Source organism: Erythrolamprus reginae, chromosome 4 (assembly GCF_031021105.1).
Source record: "Erythrolamprus reginae isolate rEryReg1 chromosome 4, rEryReg1.hap1, whole genome shotgun sequence".
Lineage (NCBI taxonomy): Eukaryota > Metazoa > Chordata > Lepidosauria > Squamata > Dipsadidae > Erythrolamprus > Erythrolamprus reginae.
In genome coordinates, this window is record NC_091953.1 from 114,102,719 (window position 1) to 114,130,131 (window position 27,413).

Here is a 27,413-nt window from a genome sequence, read left to right on the forward strand (position 1 = left end):
TCCCTTCGGTTCCCCTCCCACTCCCTCATCTTGGGCAAGGAGAGAGAGAGACTCCCCTCACGAACTCCCTCCGCCGCCGCCCAGCCTTGCGCAGCGCAAGGGTGTCTCCCCGCCCTGCTTTGTTTCCTCCTTGCGCCTGCGCGGTTGCCCGGCCCGCGCGGTGAGGTGCTCCTGCTGGGGAGGTGGTTTGCTGCTGCGCCGCGGGGAACGAGAACCGCGCTTGTCCGGGAAAGGCTCGCCTTTTGCACTCGCTTCCCGGGCGCCTCCCGGCTATGGAGGCCGCTTTGGTGAAGCCGATGGTGGCGGAGGTGAAGCCGGGCGCCGTGAGCGCCATGAGCGCCGAGCTGGAGGTGAAGAAGCTGCAGGAGCTGGTGCGCAAGCTGGAGAAGCAGAACGAGCAGCTGCGCAACCGAGCCGCCGTCGCCACCTCCCCGGTGGCTTCGGCGCCTGGCCCGTGCCCAAGCAGCACTCTGGTGGGGGCAGCCGCCTCGCCTCTGGTCCCCCGCAGCAGCTCCCCTCCGGCCGGCAGGTCGAGCCCAGCGCCGGCTCTGGTGTGCCAAGCCGAGCCCTTCGTCTACTTCAAGCCATCCCCCGCCGGCGGAGCCCACGAAGCCCTCGCCGCCCCTTCGGTCCTTCTGGCCCCAGCCAGCCTTTTGGATGAGGTGGAAATCCTGGATCTTCGGAGGCTGCGGGGCTGCGGCCGGGAAGACATGGAAGGAGGAGAGCAGCAGCGGTGCCAGGCGGAGGAAGAGGAGGAAGAGGAGGAGGAAACCTGGTAGGGTATCTTTTGCCCGACCCCCCCCCCCCCCCGCCTGGCTCTTCTTTCCCTTTTTCTTCTTATTTTATTTTATTTATCCAAAGCTCACTTTTCCAGCATTTGGCTGCCCAAATCCCCTTTGACTCTGTTTTTTTTTAAATAATAATAATATTGACAACAACAACCACCATCATCATAATCATTACTACTACTACTACTACTACTACTAATGTAACAAGAAACAATACACCGCAAATGAGATTTATATGCTGGATTTCATATCACACAATTATGATGATGATGGTGGTGGTTGTTATTATTATTATTATTATTATCATTATCATCATGATTTGTAGGCCACCGTTCTCTGTAGACATTATTATTATTTTATTCACAAAAAACAGTAATACACAGCAAAGGAGATTTATATGCTGGATTTTGTACCGCAATTTCTATTATTATTATTATTATTATTATTATTATTATTATTATTATTATTTTGGATTTCTAGGCCACCCTTCATAGACATTATTATTTTATTCACAAAAGACAGCAATACACAGCGAACGAGATTTATATGTTGGATTTTGTATCACAATATCTATTATTATTATTATTATTATTATTATTATTATTATTGATTGATTTGTAGGCCGCCCTTCTCCATAGACATTATTATTATTTTATTCACAAAAATCACTAATACGCAGCAAAGGAGATTTATATGCTGGATTTTGTATCACAAAAAGGATGTACCAATTGTGGAAACAAGTATGCCCTGACTCAAAGATAACTGAACTTGGACTGGCTGATCAAAGAAGATCAATAATCGGAAACAAATTATTATTATTATTATTATTATTATTATTATTATTTGGTTGGTTTTTTGTTGTTATTATTATTATTATTATTATTTAGTTTTGTTGTTGTTGTTGTTGTTGTTGTTATTATTATTATTATTATTATTATTATTATTATTACCATCATCACCATCATCATTTTACAGGGGTTCTCCCTCTCTGAACATCTCCCTTTCTCTCATTGATTTTTTTCCCAACCATTCCTTTTCCAAGCAATTCCCTCCATTCCAACCTGCTTCTCTTTATATTGCATTGGTGGACAAATGCCAGGCAGGAAGGTGCCTATGCATTTAAAATGGGAACGAGTGCAAATTCTTAAAAAGGAACTTGGCATGGAGCGAAGGAACTGAGATTTGTTAGCGTTGCTTGCTCTGCGGAATTGCTTTGACTGTGTTGTGCAAAAAATAATCACCGCGTGTCAGTTAAGTCGCTCGGTTGATGCTGATTGAAATGGGACAGTTGCAAACTACACTACTGTCCTGCTGTAATGTAGGGAAGAAATGATAAAATGGGAAAAGCTGGGGATTTCATCATAAAAGCCAGTCTGGAGCTCGCAGTTTAGCATTCATGTTTGAAACGGATGTTGAGTTGAAGATGAATGGGTAATATTACTGCCACAGTGGGAGGGATGAAATCTCATAGCTTGGGGAAAATGCACGTGGATTTCAGTACTGTGGTCAGCAACCCTTGTGATAGTATGGCCCGCCTAGAATATTTCTGAATAGATCTAAAGCAGCATGAGCGAATGCAAAACTAATGAAAATGGAGGTGATCATTTCTGACATACTGCAGAAAAGGTATAAACTCCAACAGTCAGCAAAGCTGATGGGGGTTTTCCTCCATTGTTAGTAAAACTGCCGTCATTTTAGGAGAAATCCTTAGTCTTTTCAGAGGGAGTAGAGAAATTTGGAGAAAGAATGCTGTTTCACACTTTTTCGCTTTCTTACAAATATGCCTTCTGATACTTCCTCTTGTGGAGTTTAAAATGCTTCCAAAGAAAACATGTAGATTTGTGCAGAAAAAAAGAAACATCATTCCCTGTTTCTCATATCAAATACCATTTATATTTCAGGAATATACGCTGCTCAAAAAAATAAAGGGAACACAATATAACTCCAAGTAAATCAAACTTCTGTGAAATCAAACTGTCCACTTAGGAAGCAACACGGATTGACAATCATGCTGTTGTGCACATTCAGCTTTGTACAGAGCAAAGTATTCAATGAGAATATTCATTCATTCAGATGTAGGATGTGTTATTTAAGCAATGTCGTCTGGGGGGCCCCAGGGGAAGAGCCTTCTCTGTGGCGGCCCCCGCCCTCTGGAATCAACTCCCCCCGGAGATTAGAACTGCTCCCACCCTCCTTGTCTTCCGTAAACTACTTAAGACCCACCTATACCGCCAGGCATGGGGGATTTGAGACATCTTTCCCCCAGGCTTATTATAATTTATGTTTGGTATGTATGTGCTGTTTGGTTTTTAATTATGATAGGGTTTTTAGTTTTTTAATATTAGATTTGTGTCATTTTAATATTGTTTTTATCGTTGTTGTGAGCCACCCCAAGTCTTCGGAGAGAGGCGGCATACAAATCTAATAAATTATTATTATTATTATTATTATTATTATTATTATTATGTGTTCCCTTTATTTTTTTGAGCAGTATATTTCATATTCCTCATTACATCATACAATCAGTGCTTCTTTTTTTAGAATCTCAGCCATTAATATGACACTATCTGTCTATAAAAGGACACATTTCTAACATCCCCACAAACTTAAGTTACATACAATTGTGTTACTTTTGCACAAAGTTAAACAATTTGCTAAGAATTACGTTTTGTAAAATATTCTGGAATTTAAGTACCCATTTGGGGAGTTAAAAGGCATCCATATCAACCAGTGGAACCCCACTGGTTCACCAGATACTTTAAAAAAATATATCATCAGCTGCAGCTTCTAAGAAGTTGAGTAACATTTAAAAGAACTCGACATGGTAAACCTGAAAATCAAGAGAAAAATCTCCTAATGCTTGTGAAGCTAATTCTAACCATACCATGAAAAGAAACTAGCTAATGAGTAGAGAATGTCAACAATAAAGGAGAATATTTGTAGTTCAGGGTTGAAATGATGGGTCCTTGGTGTTGCCTGATCTTGCTTGTTTTCTTGCAGCTGTTTCATTATCATAACTAAGTAACATCATCCCAGCGACTGGTTAGGTCCCACAGAGTTGGCCTTGTCCGGGTCCCGTCGACTAAGCAATGTCGTTTGGCGGGACCCAGGGGAAGAGCCTTCTCTGTGGCGGCCCCAACCCTCTGGAACCAGCTCCCCCCCCAGATATCAGAGTTGCCCCCACCCTCCTTGTCTTTTGCAAGCTCCTTAAAACCCACCTCTGTCGTCAGGCATGGGGGAATTGAAATTTCCCTTCCCCCTAGGCTTATAGAATTTATACATGGTATGCTTGTATGTATGAGTGGTTCTTTAAATTGGGGTTTTTTATATTGTCTTTTAATATTAGATTTGTTTACATTGTCTTTTTATATTGTTGTTAGCCACCCTGAGTCTTCGGAGAGGGGCGGCATACAAATCTAATAAATACTAAATACTAAATCAAACAGCAATAAGGGGTGTTTGCTGTCTGTTTATATTTTGGTGTCTTGTCTGTCTGTCTGTCAGTCTTAGGGATTCTTGGCTGGGCTGTTTACTGATGGCTCTTTGGCACTTTCTTGATTGAAGTATTGCTTACTTGATTGTTGGTGTGAAATTAAATGTGTTAATCTATGCTGATATGAGTGCTGACTACTGGCGGGGAGGTACAGTAGTCTTATTCTCTTTTGAGCAAATTGTTGGTCTCTTTTGCATAGCCTATAACTGTTATGGCGAACAGGTGGCATGCGTAGCCATGTCGGAGGGCACACAAGATGTTGCCCTTTGTCAGCTCCAGCATGCATATGTGCCAGATGACTTTTGGCCTTGGAGAAGGCCATTTCTCCCTCCAGAGTGGACCTGGGCAAGGGGCGGCCCGCCTGCTATCTGTGACCAGTCCGCGTAGGTCGTGTTCCGCTCCAGTGCGAGGATGAAAGAGCTCACTGCATCTGCTAGGACTCCTCCGGTTCCTACTTTCCTGATGAATCATGAGTGCTTTCATCCTCACACTGGAGTGGAACCCAACCTCCTACCGAGAGAGGCCGAGGACAGAAACCACGCAAACACTCCAGCGCAGTGACTGCAGAACTTCACTCTACCCACTACACCACCACAGTTGTAAAGAGCCACTTTAAGGCCATTGTTAAAATGGTTGTCATTTAAAATTGGGTCCAGTCATATGGTGCTTTGACTTATAACCACAACAGACTATGACTAAAATTCTGGAACATCTGGTGCCATAAGATTTCACTAATGCACATACATTGCTCTCTCCTTTCTTGGAGGAATAAATACACTGCTCAAAAAAATAAAGGGAACACTTAAACAACACAATATACCTCCAAGTAAATCAAACTTCTGTGAAATCAAACTGTCCACTTAGGAAGTAACATTGACAATCAAATTTCACATGCTGTTGTGCACATTCAACTTTGTACAGAACAAAGTATTCAATGAGAATATTTCATTCATTCAGATCTAGGATGTGTTATTTGAGTGTTCTCTTTATTTTTTGAGCAGTATAGTTACATGAGCCTGATTTAGGAAAGGCTAAAACTAATGTTGTTTAAAATATGCTTCAAACATTGGATCGTTTTATGACTTGTAATTCATCTTCAAACACCAAAGGTAGAAAATTACAGCTAGCATCACTACAAAGAATATGCCCCTAAAATTTTTTCTCTGCTTCTATTTAGGCTATACGCTGCACCTGTTAAGGGTATCTTGGAGCAAGAAAAGTCATTGACTCCCCTACAGTGGTGTCGACATGTTCTTGATAATCCAAGCCCCGAGATGGAAGCTGCCAAGCGTTCTTTGTGCTTCAGGCTGGAGCAAGGTAATTCTATTCTTAAGATTTATTTCGTTGTTTTTTTTCAACTAAAACTTTTATTGTTGATTGTAGTTGGTTAGATATCAGTATGTACCATTAGCCATTTGAATGTTGTTCTGTATGGAGCTGTGCTTATATATTTTATATACGCCGTATTTTTCGGAGTATAAGACGCACCAGAGTATAAGACACACCTTACTTTTGGTGGAGGAAAATAGGAGGGGGAAATCTACCTACCAGGTGTTTATCTAGCTAGCACCCTTAGTCTGGTCAGCTTCAGCACATCATTTTATCCCCAGGGGGGGGGAAATATCCCTGGGCTGGGGGGGGGAAAAACTTTTCAGAGGGAATAGCAATGAAAAGAGCCTGCAAAGACTTAGGGTTAGAAAAAAAACTTCGGAGTAGCAATGAAAAAATCCTTCAAGATCATTAGCACCTCGTTAGGACTGGGGGGAAAAACTTTGAAAAAGCTACATTCAGAATATAAGACACACTCAAATTTTTAGTCTGTTTTAAGGGGAGAAAGATGCGTCTTGGACTCCGAAAAATACAGTATATATATTTTTGTTTTAAGGGGAGAAAGATGCGTCTTGGACTCCGAAAAATACAGTATATATTTTTTTGTTTTAAGGGGAGAAAGATGCGTCTTGGACTCCGAAAAATACAGTATATATATTTTTATACAATAAAGATTAGGAATTTGTGTGACTCTGGAATTTTTGTTGGCTTCACGTCCCATGATTTTAAGACACATTTCAAAGCTCTTTGTTATGTTTATTTTGAAATACAGCTAAAGTCTGATGCACGTTTATGAACAGTTTTCATTTTAATGCCACTGTCCCTTTATCTATCTATCTATCTATCTATCTATCTATCTATCTATCTATCTATCTAATCTATCTATCTATCTATCTATCTATCTATCTATCTAATCTATCTATCTATCTAATCTATCTATCTATCTATCTATCTATCTATCTATCTATCTATCTATCTATCTATCTATCTATCTATAAAATATCATCATTAAAAATAATTTTAAAACACCATATTAAAACCCCTTAATAAAAACATTCACACTTTTTGTGGCCGGAACTGGAAGGTGTATTAATTGCTCAACAACCTCATGCCTGCCAGCAGAACCAGGTCTTTAAGGCTTTCCAGAAAGCCAGCAGGGTGGAGGCCGTATGAATCTCCGGGGGAAGTTGGTTCCAGAGAACTGGTGCTGCCACAAAAAAGGCCCTCCCTTGCAGCCCCGCCAACCGACACTGCCTAGTCAATGTAACCCGGAGAAGGCCAACTCTGTGGGCCCTTATTGGTGGCTGGGAGATATACGGTAGAAGACAGTCTCACAAATAGTCTATACGATGTGTTTGTTCTTTTGTCAGAAAATATCTTCAAATGAATAGAACCAGATAGAACTTTATTCAGAATAATTGTTTGTAAAATATGTGCAATATTGACAGTATGTTGAAACTATGATTGTGGCAAAGACCAAGGAACCAATTAGAAGCAGACAAGATATGAACACATTTATTCAGCTACTACAGTATGTCTCTTATCAACATGGCAATTTATTGCCTTTCACAAAATTTGTCTGTAACAATTCCCTGTATAACTTTATCCACATGTCTACGGATACCGGCTTTGTAAAAGTACTAACACAGCTGTTCCTTAAGCCTCTGGTGTTATCTAGGCTGCATAGTTTCTTTTAGAGAAACAGTTAGACTTGACCAAGGCTGTATTAAGATCATACTACGATTGTGATGAGAACTTTGATCTGGTTTTCCTCTTAAGCATTTCTCTCACTTATCAAAAAGTTTGACTCCAAGGTTCATTGTCCATTTTGCAGAGCCAGCTTTCTTTTTACGAATCGCCTGCTTCAGTGAAATTTAACTTGTATTTCCCCAGTTATTTCATGTTCATTATTTGATATCCAGCACTTTCCTCTCCTCTGCATTTTTAGTGGATGGGTAAGATTAATATGAGGTGGAGTATATTATGAATTCTTGGTGCACGAACACTTAAAATATCTCCTACATTGGAAAAGCTGCCTTGAATCGGATATCGGGAAGGAATGCAAAATGTTCACGAAGTTCTGAAGCTCCATCATTATGAAATGCCTCCAAATTGTCAGACAACAACTAATATATAATAATAATAATAATAATAATAATAATAATAATAATAATAATTTATTAGATTTGTATGCCGCCCCTCTCCGAAGACTCGGGGCGGCTCACAACAATAACAAAAACAATATAATAGTAATACAAATCTAATATTTAAAAAAGTATATATAAAACCCCAACAATTAAAACCATACAACACATGCATACTAAACATAAAATATAAAAGCCTGGGGGAGGTGTCTCAGTTCCCCCATGCCTGGCGATAAAGGTGGGTCTTGAGTAATTTGCGAAAGACGAGGGTGGGGGCTGTTCTAATCTCCGGGGGGAGTTGATTCCAGAGGGCCGGGGCCGCCACAGAGAAGGCTCTTCCCCTGGGGCCCGCCAAACGACATTGTTTTGTCGACGGGACCCGGAGAAGGCCAACTCTGTGGGACCTAATCGGCCGCTGGGATTCGTGCGGTAGAAGGCGGTTCCGGAGGTATTAATATATAATGGAGGAATGACTTTGAGGGACAAGAAGAAGAGCTGTTCTAAGACAGCAATTAGATTTTTTTTAAATGACTGCAAGGAGGAACTATAATTTGAGAAACCTGCTCAAATAGGATTCTCTCTAATTTTCATGACGTTAAAGGAATGCTTGGTTGTATAAACAAAGGCATAGAATCAAAATCACATGAAGTATTAGCGCCACTTTATAAAGCCTTGGTAAGGCCACACTTGGAATATTGCATCCAACTAAAACATATGAAGAACAGTTGCAGGATTTGGGTTTGGTTGTCTGGAAAAAAGAAGGACTGGGGGAGGGACATGATAGCATTATTCCAGTATTTGAGAGGCTGCTACAGATAGAAAATGAAAATTTTGTTCTCAACCTGAAGTAGGACTAACAAAGGACTTTCAATGCAAAGTTAGCCCAAAGTCAAGATGGTACCTATAACTGCATAAAGTCCTGCACAACATAAATATGTATATTTTTTTAAAGGCCATAGTTCAATAGCGTGGTTGCATCTACCATGTTGCAAACTTGCAGATGCCCTGCTTTTGACTGGCAACTCATTGAAGTAGAGATGCCAACAGAGAAAGATTTAAAGAAAAAGAAACCAATAGATTTCTATAAGATAACACCCAACACAGGATAGGAAGTCTGTCAGACTGTCAGTAGAAGGGAAACTCTGTAGAAAGATGAATGCACCAAACCAAAAAAATTGGATTGTATTAAGAGTGAAAAGCTATCTAAAGGGAACTGCCTATCCAAAGTTAGACAGAATAGTGAGTTACTGTATTTGGAAGCAACTTAAGTTGAATATAAGAGGAAGGAAGGAAGGAAGGAAGGAAGGAAGGAAGGAAGGAAGGAAGGAAGGAAGGAAGGAAGGAAGGCATGGGACACTACACTTTTAACACTTTTCCTAAACACATTTTTCATACTTCTGACTTTCACCACTTCCTTCCTCAGTTCTATTCTCAAATCTTTATTAATAAAAATGTAAAAGTGCCTATGTTCGGGACGTCAAATCTCCGAAAGTTCTTCACCAATTGCTTTAAAATTTTGATACAGCATTGCATTTGATCACAGCCCTTTTTAAATACATATATTCTATAGATGTCACACATGTGAAAGGTAAAAATGGTGAAAAACATAGGATTGGGTGGTAAAAAACATAGAAGCCATGTTTTGATTGGATGGTGAAAAAACAGGGAGTTGTTTGGCATGGAGACTAGTGACAAACATAGGAGGCACGTTTTGATTGGTTGCTGATAATTGTTTCAACTGCCACAGGAAACTCTCCTCAGAACATAAAGGAACCATAGAGTGGATTGCCTCCTAAGTATTGCATACTTGGGTGGAACCAAGAACCCGGTGGAGTAGACTGCTCTTATCGTCTTTTGGTAGATGGGTCATGCCGGTATCTCAAAGCAGGGGGGGTAGGGAGGGGGAGAGAGATAGAGAGAGAGAGAGATGTCCAAATGTCACCCTGCTCACTAATGTTAATCCCTTCAAACTCTGTTCTTATGCATAAATTGAGCAGGAAGTTAGGCTAAAACAGGGGTCCCCAAACATTTTACACAGGGGGCCAGTTCACTGTCCCTCAGACTGTTGGAGGGCCGGACTATTAAAAAAACCTATGAACAAATCCCTATACACAGTGCACATACCTTATTTAAAGTAAAAAACAAAATGGGAACAAATACAATATTTAAAATAAAGAAGAAGTAATAAGTAATTAAGTAATTAATAATTAAGTAATAAAATAATTTATACTTTTTTATTAACAAGTAAATTTAAACTTAAATCAACAAACTCCATTTCTCCTTCCTTCCTTCCCTCCCTCCTTCCTCTCCGCTTCTCTCTTCCCTCTTCCTTTTCTTTCATTTCTTTCATTTTCCTCTCCCTCGTTCTTTCCCTCCATCATTTTCTCATTTTTCTCTTTCTCTATCTCTCTGTTTCCATCTCTCCCTCTTCCTTTCTCTCTCCCTCTCTATCTCTCCCTCTTTCTCTTTCTTTCTTTCTCTCTTCTCTCTTTCTCTCACTCACTCTCTTTCTAACTCTCCCTCTTTGTATCTTTCACACTTTCTCTCTCTCCCCCTCTCTCTATTTCTCCCTTTCTCTCTCTCCCTTTCTATCTCTCCTCTTCATTTCTCTCTCCCTCTCTATTTCTCCCTCTTATTATATCGATCGGTAAAATCTCGTGTGCTGTCGCAGGCCGGTTAAAAGACCTCAGCGGGCCGCATCCGGCCCCCGGGCCGTAGTTTGGTGACCGCTGGGCTAAAGAGTCCCTACCAACTCTGTTATTCTGAATAAATTGAGCAGGGGGTTAGACTACAGGACCTCCAAGGTTGAGCCACAACAACGTGTGGCCAGGTACAGCTAATTACTTTTATAAAAAGAACAGAAGATCCATAGTCTTTTTCCTTTCCTGTGCCTGTTGAAAGCCCTCCTGTTAAAACTGACTGGAATAGATATCACACTTTCCCTAAGAACAGCGAATAGCTCTAGATTAGAACATGCTGTGTGTCCTCGTCCAGGTTTTTTTTTCTCCCCACAAATGCCGTGTTTTTGTTACTTGGAATCCCAGCTGCAAAAACAGTAGCTTTGTTCACTGTGAGTCTTCTCAAAGGCGCAATTGTGGCAAAATAACGAACGCTGTTTACACGTGGGCTGCAGACTGCGTTTGGGAGTAACAAGGAGATGGCCTTGGATCAAGACTGTTATGACACCAGTCCAGAGGCACAAAAGACCTTTTTTCATTTTAAAGGCATTTACATTTTATGATTTCTAATGAAGAGGACAAAAGATTGAAATTTGTCTTAAAAATGGCTCTTGTTATTCTTGGCTTTCCTTTAAATAAGATCAAGAAGACGTGTTCAAGTGTTCTCTTTCATATATGTGCATGCACAATTTGGGTAAATGCTTCAGTCCATCGTTAGCGGTACACAGGGCGGATTTGATTAAATCAAGTCAGTTTAAATCACGATTTAAATCATAATCTAAATCAAGATTTAAATCAAGTTTAAACTTCAGATTGTGCAGAATGCGGCCGTGAGAGCCATCATGGGGCTCCCTAGATTCGCCCACGTTTCTCCAACACTCCGCAGTCTGCATTGGTTGCCGATCGGGTTCCGGTCACAATTCAAAGTGTTGGTAATGACCTTTAAAGCCCTACATGGCGTTGGGCCAGAATACATCCGGAACCGCCTTCTACCGCACGAATCCCAGCGGCCGATAAGGTCCCACAGAGTTGGCCTTCTCCGGGTCCCATCGACCAAACAATGTCGTTTGGCGGGCCCCAGGGGAAGAGCCTTCTCTGTGGTGGCCCCGGCCCTCTGGAATCAACTCCCCCCAGAGATTAGAACGGCCCCCACCCTCCTTGTCTTTCACCAATTACTCAAGACCCACCTTTATCGCCAGGCATGGGGGAGTTAAGATATTCCTTCCCCCTAGGCCATTACAAATTATGCATGGTATGTTTGTGTGTATGTTTGGTTTTTATAATAAGGGTTTTTAGTTGTTTTACTAATTGGATTGTACATGCTGTTTTTATCATTGTTGTTAGCCGCCCAGAGTCTGCGGAGAGGAGCGGCATACAAATCCAATAAATAAATAAATAATAATAATAACAATGACTCCTCCTCTGACCCGCTGTTGACTCACCGACTGTCCCATTAATTGTAACGGGATGGCTGGCAATGACACAACAAAGCGAGGGATGTGGCGGGCAGCAGGTGAGTGGATGCCCGCTAACAGGTGTTGCCATGATGGATCTGAAATGACAGGTGCTCTTTAAACGTAAGGACTCATTCTTGTTGATAGTTAGAATCTTTAATAGTATTAATTGCAAACAAAATGAAAGTTTCCTATTTTTCTTGCAGAGCTTGGATTCATTGAATGAGTTTACCAAAAATATAAATACTGCAGAATATACAGCCTCATACTACATAACTAAGCTCCATTTCGTGTTGAATAAACTAAATTATTAATGTATCCTAAATAGAAAACTATTTTAAATAGATTTTTACTCCAAAAACATTTTATTAAAATAAATTTGATTTTAAAAAAATTGATTTAAATAAAAAATATGATTTAAAAACCAGTTTTTATCCACCCTGGCTATATACCAATCTGGCATTTAGCATGATGGAAAAATAACTGCTCTGGAGTGTGTATGTTTGCATTAAAAATTGTAATTGTGTAACTTGAAATTTCACTTTGGTGAAAAGAAATATTTATATTTATTGACTTAAAAGCTTAAAAATGGGGTGCAATTTATATTGGCTACTGGGCAAGTGAATCTGTGGCTTATCATGAAACTTCACTCATTCAAGTTTGTCATCAATAATTTATCCAAATAATATTGTGTTTTGAAAACCTTTCCTCTGTGATAATTAAAAGCTCACTAATGATTTTCCAAACACAACTTTGTTATTCTGCATGCAATAACAATGATTTTAGTGTTTAACAAAACTACAGCTTCTAAAAATTTTATTTCGGTATGTATACTAATTTTGTCTATAATAATAATATTCTCACATCCTTTATTTTACTGTGAAATTTCAATTTAAATAATTTCTATAGGTAAATATTGGTACCAAGAAGTGTTTAAAATGTTCAGCATTAAATTGTATTGTATGGGAGAGAAAAAAATTAAGAAAAGAAAAAACCCTTGATCCCCTTTTGAACCTTTTGCCTCAAAATGTGGTTGTTTATTTATCTTAAACAGGATTTTTTCCTTCCAACCTATAGAAAATTATTGGCATTCTATCAGTTTAGTGGGATTAGCTCCCATGCAAATGACATCTTGTTTTAATATGAGATGGACAGCAAATACTTCTAATAAATCTCTCATACATCAGTTGATTTGGGAATAAAATTTCCTGTCTCCAGTGAGACTTATCTCACTAGATGTACATACATCAATACTGTTTGATCTTTCTGGTGATATTAACTTCCTAATATCAATCGATATCAACTTTATTTGATTAGTCAATCAACCATATCAAAGCGAGGAAAAGGACCACATCGGTCGTCATAAAACTGTGACTGGTTAAAATACAATAAAATTGGCTAAAAGAGAGGGAATTTGAATAAAGAATAAGTTAAAATGCAGTATAATATGCTAAAATTGAGTAGTAAAACATGAGAATATAACTCGTGTGCAAAGGATTATACTGTATTAAACAAATCTAAGATACTGATATAAAATATTCTTAAGTGAGTTCATCTCCTTTGCATGCCACCCCAATATGTTCTATAAAACGTATTCTCATCTGAACAGCCCTGACTATAAACTTAGCGGTTCTGGAAATTACATATATATTTGTACCCTGAAGAAAATATAATTGTTTATTACAGTCCCAGTGTATGATTTTGTCAAGTAGGGGCTGTAAATACTGAGGTCTTACTGAGCAGTATAGTTTACAATTGAGTAGCACATGTGCAATGTCTTCTATTTCTGATGCACCGCAAATGCATGTTCTCTCAAAATATGGTCCTTGGTGGAATTGTCCGTATCTAACCATAGAATCTAACTGCTCAAATCTTGCTCTAGTGAGTGCTGTTCTATGGTATTGGTTCACACCCATTGTCAGGTATTTTTCTAGTTGAAAGGCTGTTTTGTTCTGTTGCTAAATAGAAACTGATATTTTCTTTTCTGTGCCTACTAACAGCTAGTAGATGGCGGAGTCTCTTCTCTTCATCTGTATCCTTGGCTTTTCCTTATAATCCTGTTGCAAGGTTTACTCCATATAGCAATAGCTTTAACAGCCCTGCGTTCCCTAAAACCTTCAGCAAAGCAATATTAACACCTGAACAAACAGGTAATGCCTACTTTCTTACTAACCTAGCAATTTAATATTCTCTAAGGCCAAGCACTGTAGGTTTACAGACGGTGTATTTAAGGACCCTGTTTTCTGTAAGGAAAATTACGAATAGACCGAAAATAACTAGGAATCCCAAATCTAAAACAAATCCGTACTGCAGTTTTCATTTTTGTTTCTTTGTTATACTTTTTTAATGTGAAGAAATGATAGGATTCCTGTTTGTATTGAATTAATGAGTAGAGATCACTGCAATACCACTTTTAATTCATAGTGTTTAAATGGGCTGAATATTTTGAAAATGATTTGGAAGAAGTACCTGTGTTTTCTCGAAAATAAGACCAGGTCTTATATATATTCTTGCCAGCTGCAGAAGTTCTTGGAGGTCTCTGACAAAGAAAAGAAGGCGGGGAGGGGGATGCATCCTAGTGAGATGAGTCAGTGGATGGCATTCCCTCCGAAAATAAGACCTAGTGCCTTTTTGGTGGAGATATATACAGTAGTACCTCTAGATACGAGCTGCTCCACATGTGAGTATTTCAAGATACGAGCCACGAGGGGAGAGAAATTTCTGTTCCAGACCCGAGCTCAAATTCGGGATACGAGCCGAGCGTCCACTAGGTGGGGCAAGAATCCTTGCTTTTGGTTATCTCGGAGGGGAAAAACAAAGTTTAAAGCGATTTGTTCCAGATACGAGTTGCTCGACATACAAGCTCCCTTCTGGAACCAATTATACTCGTATCTAGGGGTACTACTGTATAATATATCTGGGTCTTTTCCCATGTAAGATTGATATAATCTTGGCAACGTTTCGACAAGGTCCCACTCGTCATCTTCGGACTGGTGCTTTCGGCTTCATGCTAGGATGAACAAAGCGTGGTCAGAGCTGCCATCCCTCTATATGCCAAAACCTATATACATATACATAATGTATACATACATACATACATACATATTTTTTTTCTGTCAAATCACCCTGGTATACCCAAATATGGGAGGAGTATACAGTTTCCTTTTTGAAATTTGAGCGGCACAAAGGCACGGCCAATTTCCTGCCATTCCCCCTGGGTTTCTCTCTCTGGCGCAGTGTATGGGAGGCAGCCTCCCACCGAGTGTATGGGAAGCGCGTACTCCTCCTCGCCGCCTCAGAGTCCCTGGTTTTTTTTTAAAGCCTTAAAGTTTTGGATTTTGTTGATTCCCCTCCCCTCACCTTCTTCCTTCAGCAGCGACTGTCCTTCTTCCTTCTCCTCCTCCACCCAAATTCCGAGCTTTTATTTCTTTCCTAATGGCTTTGCACGCATTGTTTGCTTTTAAATTGATTCCTATGGGAAAAATTGCTTCTTCTTACAAACTTTTCTACTTAAGAACCTGATCACGGAACGAATTAAGTTCTTAAATAGAGGTAACACTGTGTGATGCCTTTTGGATGGAGATATATATATATATCTCCATCCAAAGAGCATCAGGTCTTATTTTCAGGGGGAATGCCATCTACTGATTCATCTCACTTGCATCCATCACCCCCTAACCTTCTTTTTGCTGTCAGAGACCTCCAGGAGCCTCTTCAGCATCTAGCAACGCCAGCAAGGCTTTCCTGAAGGTCTCTGCAGCTGATAACAGATCCAGAAATGATCCAGAGCTCTGTTATCAGCTGCAAAGGCCTTTAGGAAAGCTTTGCTGGCCTTGCCAGCTGCAGGAGAAATGGGCCAGCAAGGCAGGTGTCTGGGTATGTAAGGCCTGGCTGCATCTGTCCAAAGGTAAGTACAGTAATCCCTCGCTACTTCGCAGTTCATCTTTTACGGATTCGCTACTTCGCGGGTTTTCAAAGGGGGCATAAATCCATTAAATCCATTGAAAATTTTAAATCCATTAAAAATCCATAAAATTCTTCTACAGTACTACTGTACTCTATGAAAGAAACTGGTAGGATATCACATGTAGTTCCAGCTGAGAAACATTATAGAATGGCTGTTTAATGCAAAGGGTGGGTTTTAAAAGTTCGAATACTCGTTAAATACATTAAAAAAATATTTCCTCTACTTCACGGAAATTTGTTTTTCATGGGTGGTCTTGGAACAGATCCCCAGCGAAAAACGAGGGTCTTAATTAGGGCTTATTTGGGAGGCAGGGCTTATATTAGGTACACATGTAAAAATAAAGCTAAGACTTACTTTCGGAGTAGGTCATATTTTGGGGAAAACACAGTATATTTAACCATTCACCAGCACTTTATAGCCATTTTGTGCACTCTTCTGAACTTTCAAGCAAATTCACCTGCGTTATGAATTTAAATAATTCAGCTCAAGGCAGTAGCATCTTTTTTGAGGTTTGTACAAGAGGATCTATTTAATGAATAATATAAAACAGTGGTGCTGAGATGCACATTCCTAATCATCTACAAAGTATGCATATCCTTAGGTGGTAAGGGGTTGTTTGTGCACTTTCTATAGTGTCATCAAGTCTTTCTTCCAAGTAGATACAGTAGTCCCTCACCTATCGCTGGTGTTACGTTCCAGACCTGGCCGCGATAGGTGAAATCCGCGATGGGGAATTTATCGACTGATAGTACTTATTTAAGTATTTATATTGTAATTGTTTGGTAAGTTTTCATTGTTTTAAGTGTTTATAAACCCTTCCCACACAGTATTTATTTTAGATACAGTATTTAAATACAGTATTTACAATTTTAGATATATATATATTTTTGAAAAACCTGCCGATCGAGTTCGGCGGGCTGTTTAAATCTGCCGATCGACTTCCTCAGAAACCCGCGATGAAGTGAAGCCGCAGTAGGTGAAGCGCGGTATAGCGAGGGACTACTGTATTTATGATATTGGAATAATGCAGATATACTGTATAGAACAGTCACATTCTTAATTAATAAATTAATGTATGAATTAGTGCTGTTATTTTTTAATGAAATGTTTATGGATTTAATGTTTTTCAACAGATTGCCTTTCTAGAAGCTCCCCTCTTAGTCCCCAGTCATCTCTGGACAGTGAATTGAGCACTTCGGAATTAGAAGACGATTCCATTTCCATGGGGTATAAACTACAAGACCTCACAGATGTCCAGATCATGGCCCGGCTACAAGAAGAAAGTATGTTGACATTTTTATTTTCCTTCTTCTAAATGAGGTTGGGGGTTTTTTTGCTGTCTGATTAGGGGGGACGAAAAGGGTTGACCTTTGCAAAATAATATGATTTTGTAGAAGATGAGTTTTTAAAAATTGTCTAGTTAAAATTTGAAAATGTGATACATCACTTTGGTTTTTAGGACATGGCGGGGAGGCAGCGATGGGAGGGCAAAGTTGAACTTAGGGATTTTGGCGCGTGATTCTCAGTGAACTTGACTTCTGATAAAACTATACCTTTCTCAACAAATAGAGACAAGGATCATTTCTATTTAGAGATTTAAATTTGCAGCAGAGTCTGACAAAGTGTTTCAAAGAATCCAGACAGACTGTCTTAGTGAACTCGGTTATAAATAAGGGTGAGAAGTTTCCTCTTACAGTTTCCAAAAGTATGTATTTAGCCAGACTCATATTAAAGAAACATTACTGAAATCTTTACAATTCAAGTCTTTGGAGATGGGTGGCATAGAAATCCAATAACTAACTAACTAACTAAATAAACAAACAAACAAATAAATAAATTCTTGCTTCTTTGATCATGGTTTGTCGGGCAAGATTAAAATAATAATGCAATTATATTAATATTATTATTAGAGGTATGACTTTTACCACTTTGTATTTTGGGATCTTGTTTTCCTTTATAGGCCTGAGGCAAGACTATGCTTCAACTTCAACCTCAGTGTCAAGAAACAGTTCCGGTGTATCGCTTCCTTTGATCAAAAAAGGGATCAGCTGCGATCAGGAATTTGATCGTTACAGCCTTGAAGATGAGGAAGAAGAATTTGACCACTTGCCCCCTCCACAGCCTCGACTCACCCGTTGCTCTCCTTTCCAAAAAGGAATTCCCCATTCCCAAACTTTCTCCAATATACGGGACTGTAGGAGGAGCCCAATTTCCCCATATTTTCCCTACAGTAATAATCAGCAGCAGCCATTTTGTTCTCCTCAACCCCCAAATCTTCTGGAGTCTCAATCAAGCAGAATTAATGGAGGTAAGAGTGGCTGGCTTGTGTGAATTTTTCTTGACATCAGTTTACATCTGATCCTGAACACACTGTAATATTAGCGGGTTATTTTCTTTTTGATAATACGGTGTTTCCTCGATTTTCGCGGGTTCGAACTTCGCGAAATGTCTACACCACGGTTTTTCAAAAATATTAATTTAAAAATACTTTGCGGGGTTTTTCCCTATACCACGGTTTTTCCCGCCCGATGACATCATATGTCATCGCCAAACTTTCATCTGCCTTTAATAAATATTTTTTTAATAAACATTAATAAATAAACATGGTGAGTAATAATCTAAATGGTTGCTAAGGGAATGGAAAATTGCAATTTAGGGGTTTAAAGTGTTAAGGGAAGGCTTGGGATACTGTTCATAGCCAAAAATAGTGTATTTACTTCTGCATCTCTACTTTGCGGAAATTCGACTTTCGTGGGTGGTCTCGGAACGCATCCCCCCCGAAAATCAAGGGAACACTATATACCTAAAATAATTCATAAAGGCTTAATATTCTGGAAGTAGTTTCCTTCTTTCCATATATGGCCCATTCTTCAATTTTTTTATTTGTTTGTTTGTTTGATTGGTTTGTATTTCCCCACTCAAGCACACTTAACCTGCCACACACATTTTCTCCTCTATAAAAAGAGGATTCCTATATTTAGTAGTATGAATTTGCTGTTTCAAGTGGAGCTCTTGCAAACCTGTCAGTCTCAGTCATCACAACCATCCTAACGGATTCTAATAAAATTGGAAGGAATTAAGAAAGGAAGGTTAATTTAAATGAAGGATCAAAATCCATGCTTCTCAGTAAAATGCATATTATTCAGGCAACCCTGATTAATAGATGCTGCTGGCTCATTTTTATTTATTTTTTTGCATTAAAAATTTTATTTAATTTAATTTTGGAAAAAATATATATGTCTTAATTGTAAAACTCAAATACTATAATACAGAGAGAGAGAGAGAGAGAATCAGTATTTGACAGCTTTACAATTCAGTACACCTGGCAAATACCATGTCAGAACTGACAATAAGGCATAAAAATTATAGCTAACTATAATTTGAACTAGATTGTTTTATGATCTGAGAGGTTATGGCTTAATTCTACACACGATATACATCATTTTCCCTTCCTTCAGGCCTGTACAGCTTGAAAACTGCTAAATCTGTTCACCGCATATTGTGACTATTTTGGGACTCTGCAGCAGAGCTAAAATTCTTTAAGGGCAAAAAGCATGACTCTCGAATACATCTGACTTGTTTGGTTAGCACAGACTTAATTTTCAAAGTTGGGAAGACACAAAAATTGAGTTAGAGATTAATACATAACGTTTTCTACCACCCTTCTGATCAAGCAAGTCAGGACCAGAAAGGAGAGGAAACATGAAGAAGGGAAGATTGAGTTTGGGTGTGAATCTTGCATTCACAATATTGACAGAGCCACATAGGGCAAATTCTTTCTGTTTCTTTTTTGGAATATCACAATCACCATTATTCCTATTTCAAAAATAGCATCCTACTATGAAAAGAATACAGTGTTCCCTCGATTTTCACGGGTTCGAACTTCGCGAATAGCCTATACCACGGTTTTTCAAAAAATATTAATCAAAAAATACTTCGCGGGGTTTTTTTCTATACCACGGTTATTTCCCACCCGATGATGTCATATGTCATCACTAAACTAATAATTTTTGCAAGTAAATAAAAATAATAATTATTGTTAATAAATAATTATGTTTATAAATATCAGGATCACTGTGTCTTATTCAATGGTGAGTACCAGTAATAATGGTGAGTAAATGTTTGTTAAGGGAATGGGAAATGGTAATTTAGGGGTTTAAAGTCTTAAGGGATGGCTTGTGATACTGTCCATAGCCAAAAATGGTGTACAGTATTTACTTCCGCATCTCTACTTTGCGTAAATTCGACTTTCGCAGGTGGTCTCGGAACGCATGCCCCGTGAAAATCGAGGGAACACTGTATTGTTGGAATTTTCTAAGTTAATTTACTGCCATAAGAATTGGCATGGCACAATCAAATCAGTAAGATTTTGCCATTATTAGCTTCCTTGACCAGCTTAGTCCTTCTGTTAATCCCACATTGATTGGTCCTTTTGACTTGATCCAAAAGAACTTTCTCTTTTTTAAATTCATGCCTGATTTATTTTGGACAATGCAAATGTCTTAACTTTTGCTGCAGACAAACTCCGAAGAAGCATGCCTAACTTAGCTCGAATGCCGAGTACTCTTACTGTCAATACAAACAGTAATCCTACAGGTTCTGTGAGGAACAGCCTAAGTTTTGATTCCAACTTGCACGGAGCCAGTAATGGAGTATCCAGAATGCAGTCTTCCAGTAAGTATGAAAATGTTCTTGTTTTTTAAAATTTGTGTATTGAAAGCTGTTGATTAACATTCTTTACTAATCTTGAATCTTTGGATCCAATTGTTCTACAGCTCCTATGGCAGATCATTGAGATTGATAGAAGCAAGCAAGGCCCTGGATTTTAAGTGGGGGACACTACTTTAGAATACAGTGGTACCTCTACTTACGAATTTAATTTGTTCCATGACCAGGACCTTAAGTAGAAAAGTTTGTAAGAAGAAGCAATTTTTCCCATAGGAATCAATGTAAAAGCAAATAATGTGTGTGATTAGGGAAACCACAGGGAGAGTGGAGGCCCTGTTTCCTCCCAGGAGATTCCTAGAGAGGCCCCATGGAGGCTTTCCCCTGCCTTTTCCGGTCCCGTTTCCTCCCAGCAGATTCCTAGAGAGGCCCCATGGAGGCTTTTCTCTGCCTTTTCTGGCCCCGTTTCCTCCCAGCAGATTCCTAGAGAGGCCCCACGGAGGCTTCTCACTGCTTTTTACGGTTACAATTTTGGAGGCTCGGGTTTGGAAGTGGAAAATAGTTCTTGAGAAGCGGCAAAAAAATCTTGAACACCCGGTTCTTATCTAGAAAAGTTCGTAAGTAGAGACGTTTGTAAGTAGAGGCACCACTGTATTTGTTTATGCTTTCTGTTTCAAAAAACTCAATTAAAAATATTTTTTTAAAAGAATTAAAATTTAAATTGAGACAAACTTTACATTGAAGCTTTATATTCAGGGAAATGGTTTAACGGAGATTATTTTGTTCTTATTTTAAATGTACTTTTATTTTATGTTACTAAAAATAGGATTCCCAAAAAATATCTACTAAGGGGATTTTTCTATTTTCTTTTTATACATTTATTGTTAACGTAGTTGTAAAATTCCCAAATGCACTAAGATTTGATGTCCAGGAGGCAATGATCCAATGAATGATGACTTAAGGACGTAGTTCTTCAAGTCAATGCAAATTGATTCCAGATTCAGTTTTCTGTTATCATTATGTTGTGCATCTGTTAACAGTCTTTGATACAGTATATATTTTCTCATCTCTTCCCCTTGCCTTCCCCATGAGTATGCATGCCTGAATTTCATACAAAAAGGTCCAAAAACAACAGAAAGAACTACACAATAACTGAGCATCTGAATACACTTTTACATTGTACATTTGTTTAAATAATTTACTTCCTCGTGTTAATATGTGAAGTCACTGTCAGGAATTATTTACATTCCTCTTCAATGATAGGTCTCAGGTTTGTTTTTTTTCCTATTTCTCCTCTCTCTAGTTCCTTCACTGGGGCAACTTCAACACAGAGTCCACAGTGTGGGGCATTTTCCAGTATCTGCCAGGCAGCCCCTCAAAGCTATGGCCTATGTGAGTCCAACAGTTCAAGGAAGTAATAGCGGCAACAGCCTGGCGTTGTCCAACAGTAGCTTGCAAATGCATTCCAGTACAAGCATTCCAGTGCCAAACAAGACTGCAAACACAAATATTGTAACTCGTAGTGGCCTTCCTAGGCCTTCCCTGGCCATAGGTGGAAGCAGTATACCCAGGAGCAAAATTGCACAGCCAATTCGAAGGTAAGAATACATTTGTTGAAGGAGAAATTGAGCTTATAACCTTGAAATAATAATTCCCACTCCCTAAAGTTCTGCCATGAAGTCTACAGATGCGTAAAATCAAGTACAGTGGTACCTCTACTTAACGAACTTAATTAGTTCCGTGACCAGGTTCTTAAGTAGAAAAGTTTATAAGAAGAAGCAATCTTTTCCTATAGGAATCAGTGTAAAAGCAAATAATGTGTGTGATTGGGGAAACCACAGGGAGAGTGGAGGCCCTGTTTCCTCCCAGGAGATTTCTAGAGAGGCCCCATGGAGGCTTCTCCCCACCTTTTCCAGCCCTGTTTCCTCCCAGGAGATTCCTAGAGAGACCCCACGGAGGCTTCTCCCTGCCTTTTCCGGTTACAGTTTCGGAGGCTCGGGTTTGTCGGCTTCTCCCCACCTTTCCCAGCCCTGTTTCCTCCCAGGAGATTCCTAGAGAGACCCCACGGAGGCTTCTCCCTGCCTTTTCCGGTTACAGTTTCGGAGGCTTGGGTTTGTCGGCTTCTCCCCACCTTTTCCAGCCCTGTTTCCTCCCAGGAGATTCTTACAGAGGCCCCACGGAGGCTTCTCTCTGCCTTTTCCGGTTACAGTTTCGGAGGCTCGGGTTGGTAAGTGGAAAATGGCTCTTGAGAAGAGGCAAAAAAATCTTGAACAACCGGTTCTTATCTAGAAAAGAAAAGTTTACCTTTATTTGTCTTCACTTTCTTACCTATGAGCTTTAGGGAGTGCCCCCTTGTCCTAGTATTGTGTCATAGAGAAAAGAAAAGTAGCTTCATTTCAGCACAAGATTACACACTATTCCTGGCACAAAACTGCTCAGTTTTTTCCCCTAGCAAAACATTTGAAGTGTCTTGTGGATCTGGACAGATTTGGGAAAAGAACAGGAAGACCAATTTGTCCCATGTTTGAAAACTCATTACAAAGTTCTTTTAAATAAAAAAGGATGTATTAAAGGATGTATTAAAAAGGCTTCTAAAACAAGTGGGGTAATTGCAACCCCAAATATATGTTAAATGTATGTATGTCTAGTTTGTCTTTTTTACGAAAATCAATAAAGATATTTTTTTTTAAATGTTCTTTTAAATAAAAAAGGATGTGTGCAGTATATTAAGCCAAATCTTTCTTTTGATGATGCTAAAAACTAGAGGGTCATTCTGCGAGATTTCATCTGAGAGGTATGTCAACTCCAACTTGTGGAGAAGATAGCAATACACGTGTGTTTAATTCTTCATGGGACTTTGCCTTATTTTATGCTTATCTTGTGTTGTTGTTGTTTTTTAACAGTTTCCTCCAGCCACCGAAACCTCTTTCTTCATTTACTACTCTACGGGATGGTAATTGGAGAGATGGCTGTTATTGATGTCAGGTCAATCTGAACACCGTTCAAAAAATAGCTCAGATCTCCTACCCAGCTGGCTGGGTAAATATAATTGTAGGAGAGCTATGACTTAGGACTCTTTGTTATTCTTCTGTTCTTATCATTGTCACTAAATATATTGCACTTAATTGTCTGCTTAAGCAAAAAGCAGTACAGATCGTTCTAGACTTACCACCACCGTTGGGATTGAAATTTTGGTTGCTGAGCAATACAGTGTTCCCTCGATTTTCACGGGTTCGAACTTCGCGAAAAGTCTATACCACGGTTTTTCGAAAATATTAATTAAAAAATACTTTGCGGGTTTTTTCCCTAAACCACGGTTTTTCCCGCCCGATGACATCATATGTCATCGCCAAACTTTCATCCGACTTTAATAAATATTTTTTTAATAAACTTTAATAAATAAACATGGTGTGTAATGATCTATGAGAAATTGCACTTTAGGGGTTTAAAGTGTTAAGGGATACTGTTCATAGCCAAAAATAGTGTATTTACTTCCGCATCTCTACTTTGCGGAAATTCGACTTTCGCGGGCGGTCTCGGAACACATCCCCCGCGAAAATCAAGGGAACACTGTATAGTCATTAAACAAGTCATCATGTAACTGGACTTCATTTAACCCATTTTTACCATGGTTATTAAGTGAATCACATAGTCAATAAGGGAATCGTGTTTGCTAAGTAAATGCGGCTTCTCCGGTTGACTTAGCTTGTTGGGAGTTAACTGGGAAGGTCATAAATTGCAATCATGTGACCACAAGATTGCACACACAATGCCCCTGAATTGCAGTCAGCACCAGTTGCCATGTACCTGAATTACAATCATATGACTGCAAAGAGGTCTAGGATAATTCGACACAGCCAACTTGCCACGGCCAACTCTCTGTGGTGACATTCCACAGAACAACTCATCGTGGGTCAAGAGTTAGAGCAACATCAAGAAACGGTGGAAGAGAATCTCTAAAGAAATGATGTAAAAAGTGGGACAGAATAATAATTTAATAATAATAATTTATTGGATTTGCATGCCGCCTGTCTCCGTAGACTCGGGACGGCTAACAACAATGATAAAAACAACATGTAACAATCCAATAATAAAATCAACTAAAAACCCTTATTATAAAACCAAACATACACACAAACATACCATGCATAACTTGTAATGGCCTAGGGGGAAGGAATATCTCAACTCACTTCCCCATGCCTGGCGGTATAAATGAGTCTTGAGTAGTTTACGAAAGACAGGGAGGGTGGGGGCAGTTCTAATCTCCGGGGGGAGTTGGTTCCAGAGGGCTGGGGCCACCACAGAGAAGGCTCTTCCCCTGGGGCCTGCCAAACAACATTGTTTAGTCGACGGAACCCGGAGAAGGCCAACTCTGTGGGACCTTATCGGTTGCTGGGATTCGTGCAGTAGCAGGCGGTTCCGGAGGAAATCTGGTCCAATGCCATGTAGAATGAAATGTGAATGGCAAAAATTAAATTATTTTTCTCTCTACTATCACATTTTTCGGAGTATAAAATGGACCCACACACATAAAAAAAAAGAGGGTGAAAATTTGGGTGCGTCTTAATCACCAAATGTAGCCAAAAATGCGAGTCGTAGAGACGGCAATGGTCTGTGGCCGCCTGAAACATCTGATTGGGGATATTCCAGGATGCCGATCCACCTGTCAATTAGCTTCTCGTGCTGACTTAGCCTGCAATAATGTGATCAAGCTGACCTGGCTATTCACTATTTGCTGCAAGGACTCAGAGTTTGCAGCAGCAATCACATCCAGAAAGCACACACAAGTAACTGATTCGGCAGGATTCAATAACTTCTCTTTATATATAATATAACACAAGAAGTAAATGTACAATACCAAAAGCAGGTTTTCCAATGTGCAAAACACAAGCAGAGGGGAGGAATTTCAGTTTTGAGTAGCGGACTAGTTTAAAGCACAGCAGTGAGGGTCTGTTCCATTTCGGTGCTAATAGTGCACCCTCCATGGCTGGTGCGAGCGCACACACCCATCAGCGTGAGATTTGGCTCTGTGCATGCGTAGCAAGTGAAATGCCGCATGAGGACACGCGCACAAGCCAGATTTTGGTGATTTGCGCCGATATTTTTGCTTCCGCGCAGATTCATTGGCAAAAATAGCCAAAATCTCGCTCACATGAGCATCCTCACATGAGATTTCGCTTGATGCACATGCGCAGGTAGGGACCCATTATTGACTCCGAGCTGCAGAGCTCCAAACTGTCTCCTTCCTTGTTGCTCACACAGCAAATACTGTTTCAGTTTCCAAACAGCCCTCAATTCCTTCACACACTGAAAGGACACTAGCCAGATGAATGCCGAGACTAGCCAGATGAATGCTGGTGGGCAGGGGCAGAATTTTGTTTTTCTTATTTTCCTTCTCAAAAACTAAGGTGCAATTTATTTATTTATTTATTTATTTATTTATTCATTCATACATACATACATACATACATACATACATACATACATACATACATACATACATTTATTGGATTTATATTCCGTCCCTCTCTGAGGACTCGGACTTATAACTCGGACTTATAACTCCAAAAAATATGGTATTTTAAATAATTAAATTGAATTGTTAAATTGTCCCCCAGTGACCTGACCGTCAGTGTCCCACAGAAAGTTGGCTATTAAGAGTCGACCGCAGTGAGTCGTCCCATTCCAGACAGCAGGGGTGGTACAACAGTTGTAGCTTCAAGGACAGGTTGTAAGTCACTTTTTCCAAGGCCGTTGTAACTTGGAACCGTTGCTAGACAAGTGGTGGTAAGTCAAGGACTGTCTGTATTACGAAGTTAGCATTGCATTGTCCTTATTTAACATTGTCCTTATTTAATGCACAAAGTACCTGAAGTGTCCCTCTTGGGGAGTCAAAATATGACTTCTGAATGTTTAGTCAGAACGAAGTGGGTTTGTTTTAAAAATGTGTTCCTTGCTTCCTTTGCTCTCTTTAGCTAGGCATTTTTTATCTTGTAGATTTACAAATTATTACATACTTCATTTTTTATAGCCTTTTCAATAAAGCATATTTTTTGCACTTGATATCTTTTTTTTTTGTATTTGCTTGAAAAAGTGTGTCAAACTTTTCATGTACGTTCTATATATATCTATCTATTTTGTCTTTTAATAATCAGTATTTGTTCAGAATATGTGTTAAGCGTATACCCAAATCCAATGAGGTCTATCTGTGCCAACTTTATATACATCTCTGCTACGTTGTTCAAATACTTGATGAAAGTTCCAATCGGTTTTCACGATGAAATAGTCATTTAAAGCAGTGATTTTCAACCTTTTTTGAGCCGCAGCACATTTTTTACATTTACAAAACCATGGGGCACATTGGGGGGGGGGGGGGGCTAAAAAAAGTTTGGACAAAAAAGTTCTCTCTCTCTCTTCCTCCCTTTCGCTTTATTTCTCTCTCCCTCCCTCTTTCTCTCCCTCTTTTCTCTCTCTCTCTCCAACCCTCTTTCTCTCTTCCTTCTTTCCTCTTTTTTGCTCTTTCTCTCTCCCTCTATGTCTTTCTCTCCCACCTTCCCTCCCTCTTTCTCTCTCTCTCTCTCTCCTTTCTTTCTTTCTCTTGCGCTCTCTCTCTTGCTTTCTCTCTCTCTTGTTTTCTTTCTCTCTCTTGCTTGCTTGCTTTCTCTCTCTCTTGCTCTTTCTTTCTCTCTTTCTCTCTCTTTCTTTCTTTCTCTCTTATTTTCTTTCTCTCTCTGAGCTTCGCGGCACACCTGACCATGTCTCGCGGCACATTAGTGTGCCACGGCACACTGGTTGAAAAACACTGATTTAAAGGATAACAGTCAATCATGTGGGATACGGCTATGGGAGCAGGGAGGAAGAAGGAACAGAAAGCAGAGATTGGTTTTAGATGATG

General features: G+C 39.5%; 1 protein-coding gene across 1 annotated transcript; it reads left to right on the plus strand.

Moving 5' to 3' along the window:
- The first annotated feature begins 262 nt into the window (after window positions 1-262).
- SLAIN1 (SLAIN motif family member 1) lies at window positions 263-23,717 on the plus strand. The gene is made up of 8 exons (XM_070751863.1): window positions 263-775; window positions 5,459-5,598; window positions 13,887-14,036; window positions 16,987-17,136; window positions 17,814-18,161; window positions 20,372-20,527; window positions 21,822-22,116; window positions 23,422-23,717. The coding sequence occupies exons 1-8, from the start codon at window positions 273-275 to the stop codon at window positions 23,495-23,497; spliced, it is 1,818 nt and encodes a 605-aa protein (XP_070607964.1). The 5' UTR covers window positions 263-272; the 3' UTR covers window positions 23,498-23,717.
- The last annotated feature ends 3,696 nt before the right edge of the window (window positions 23,718-27,413 follow it).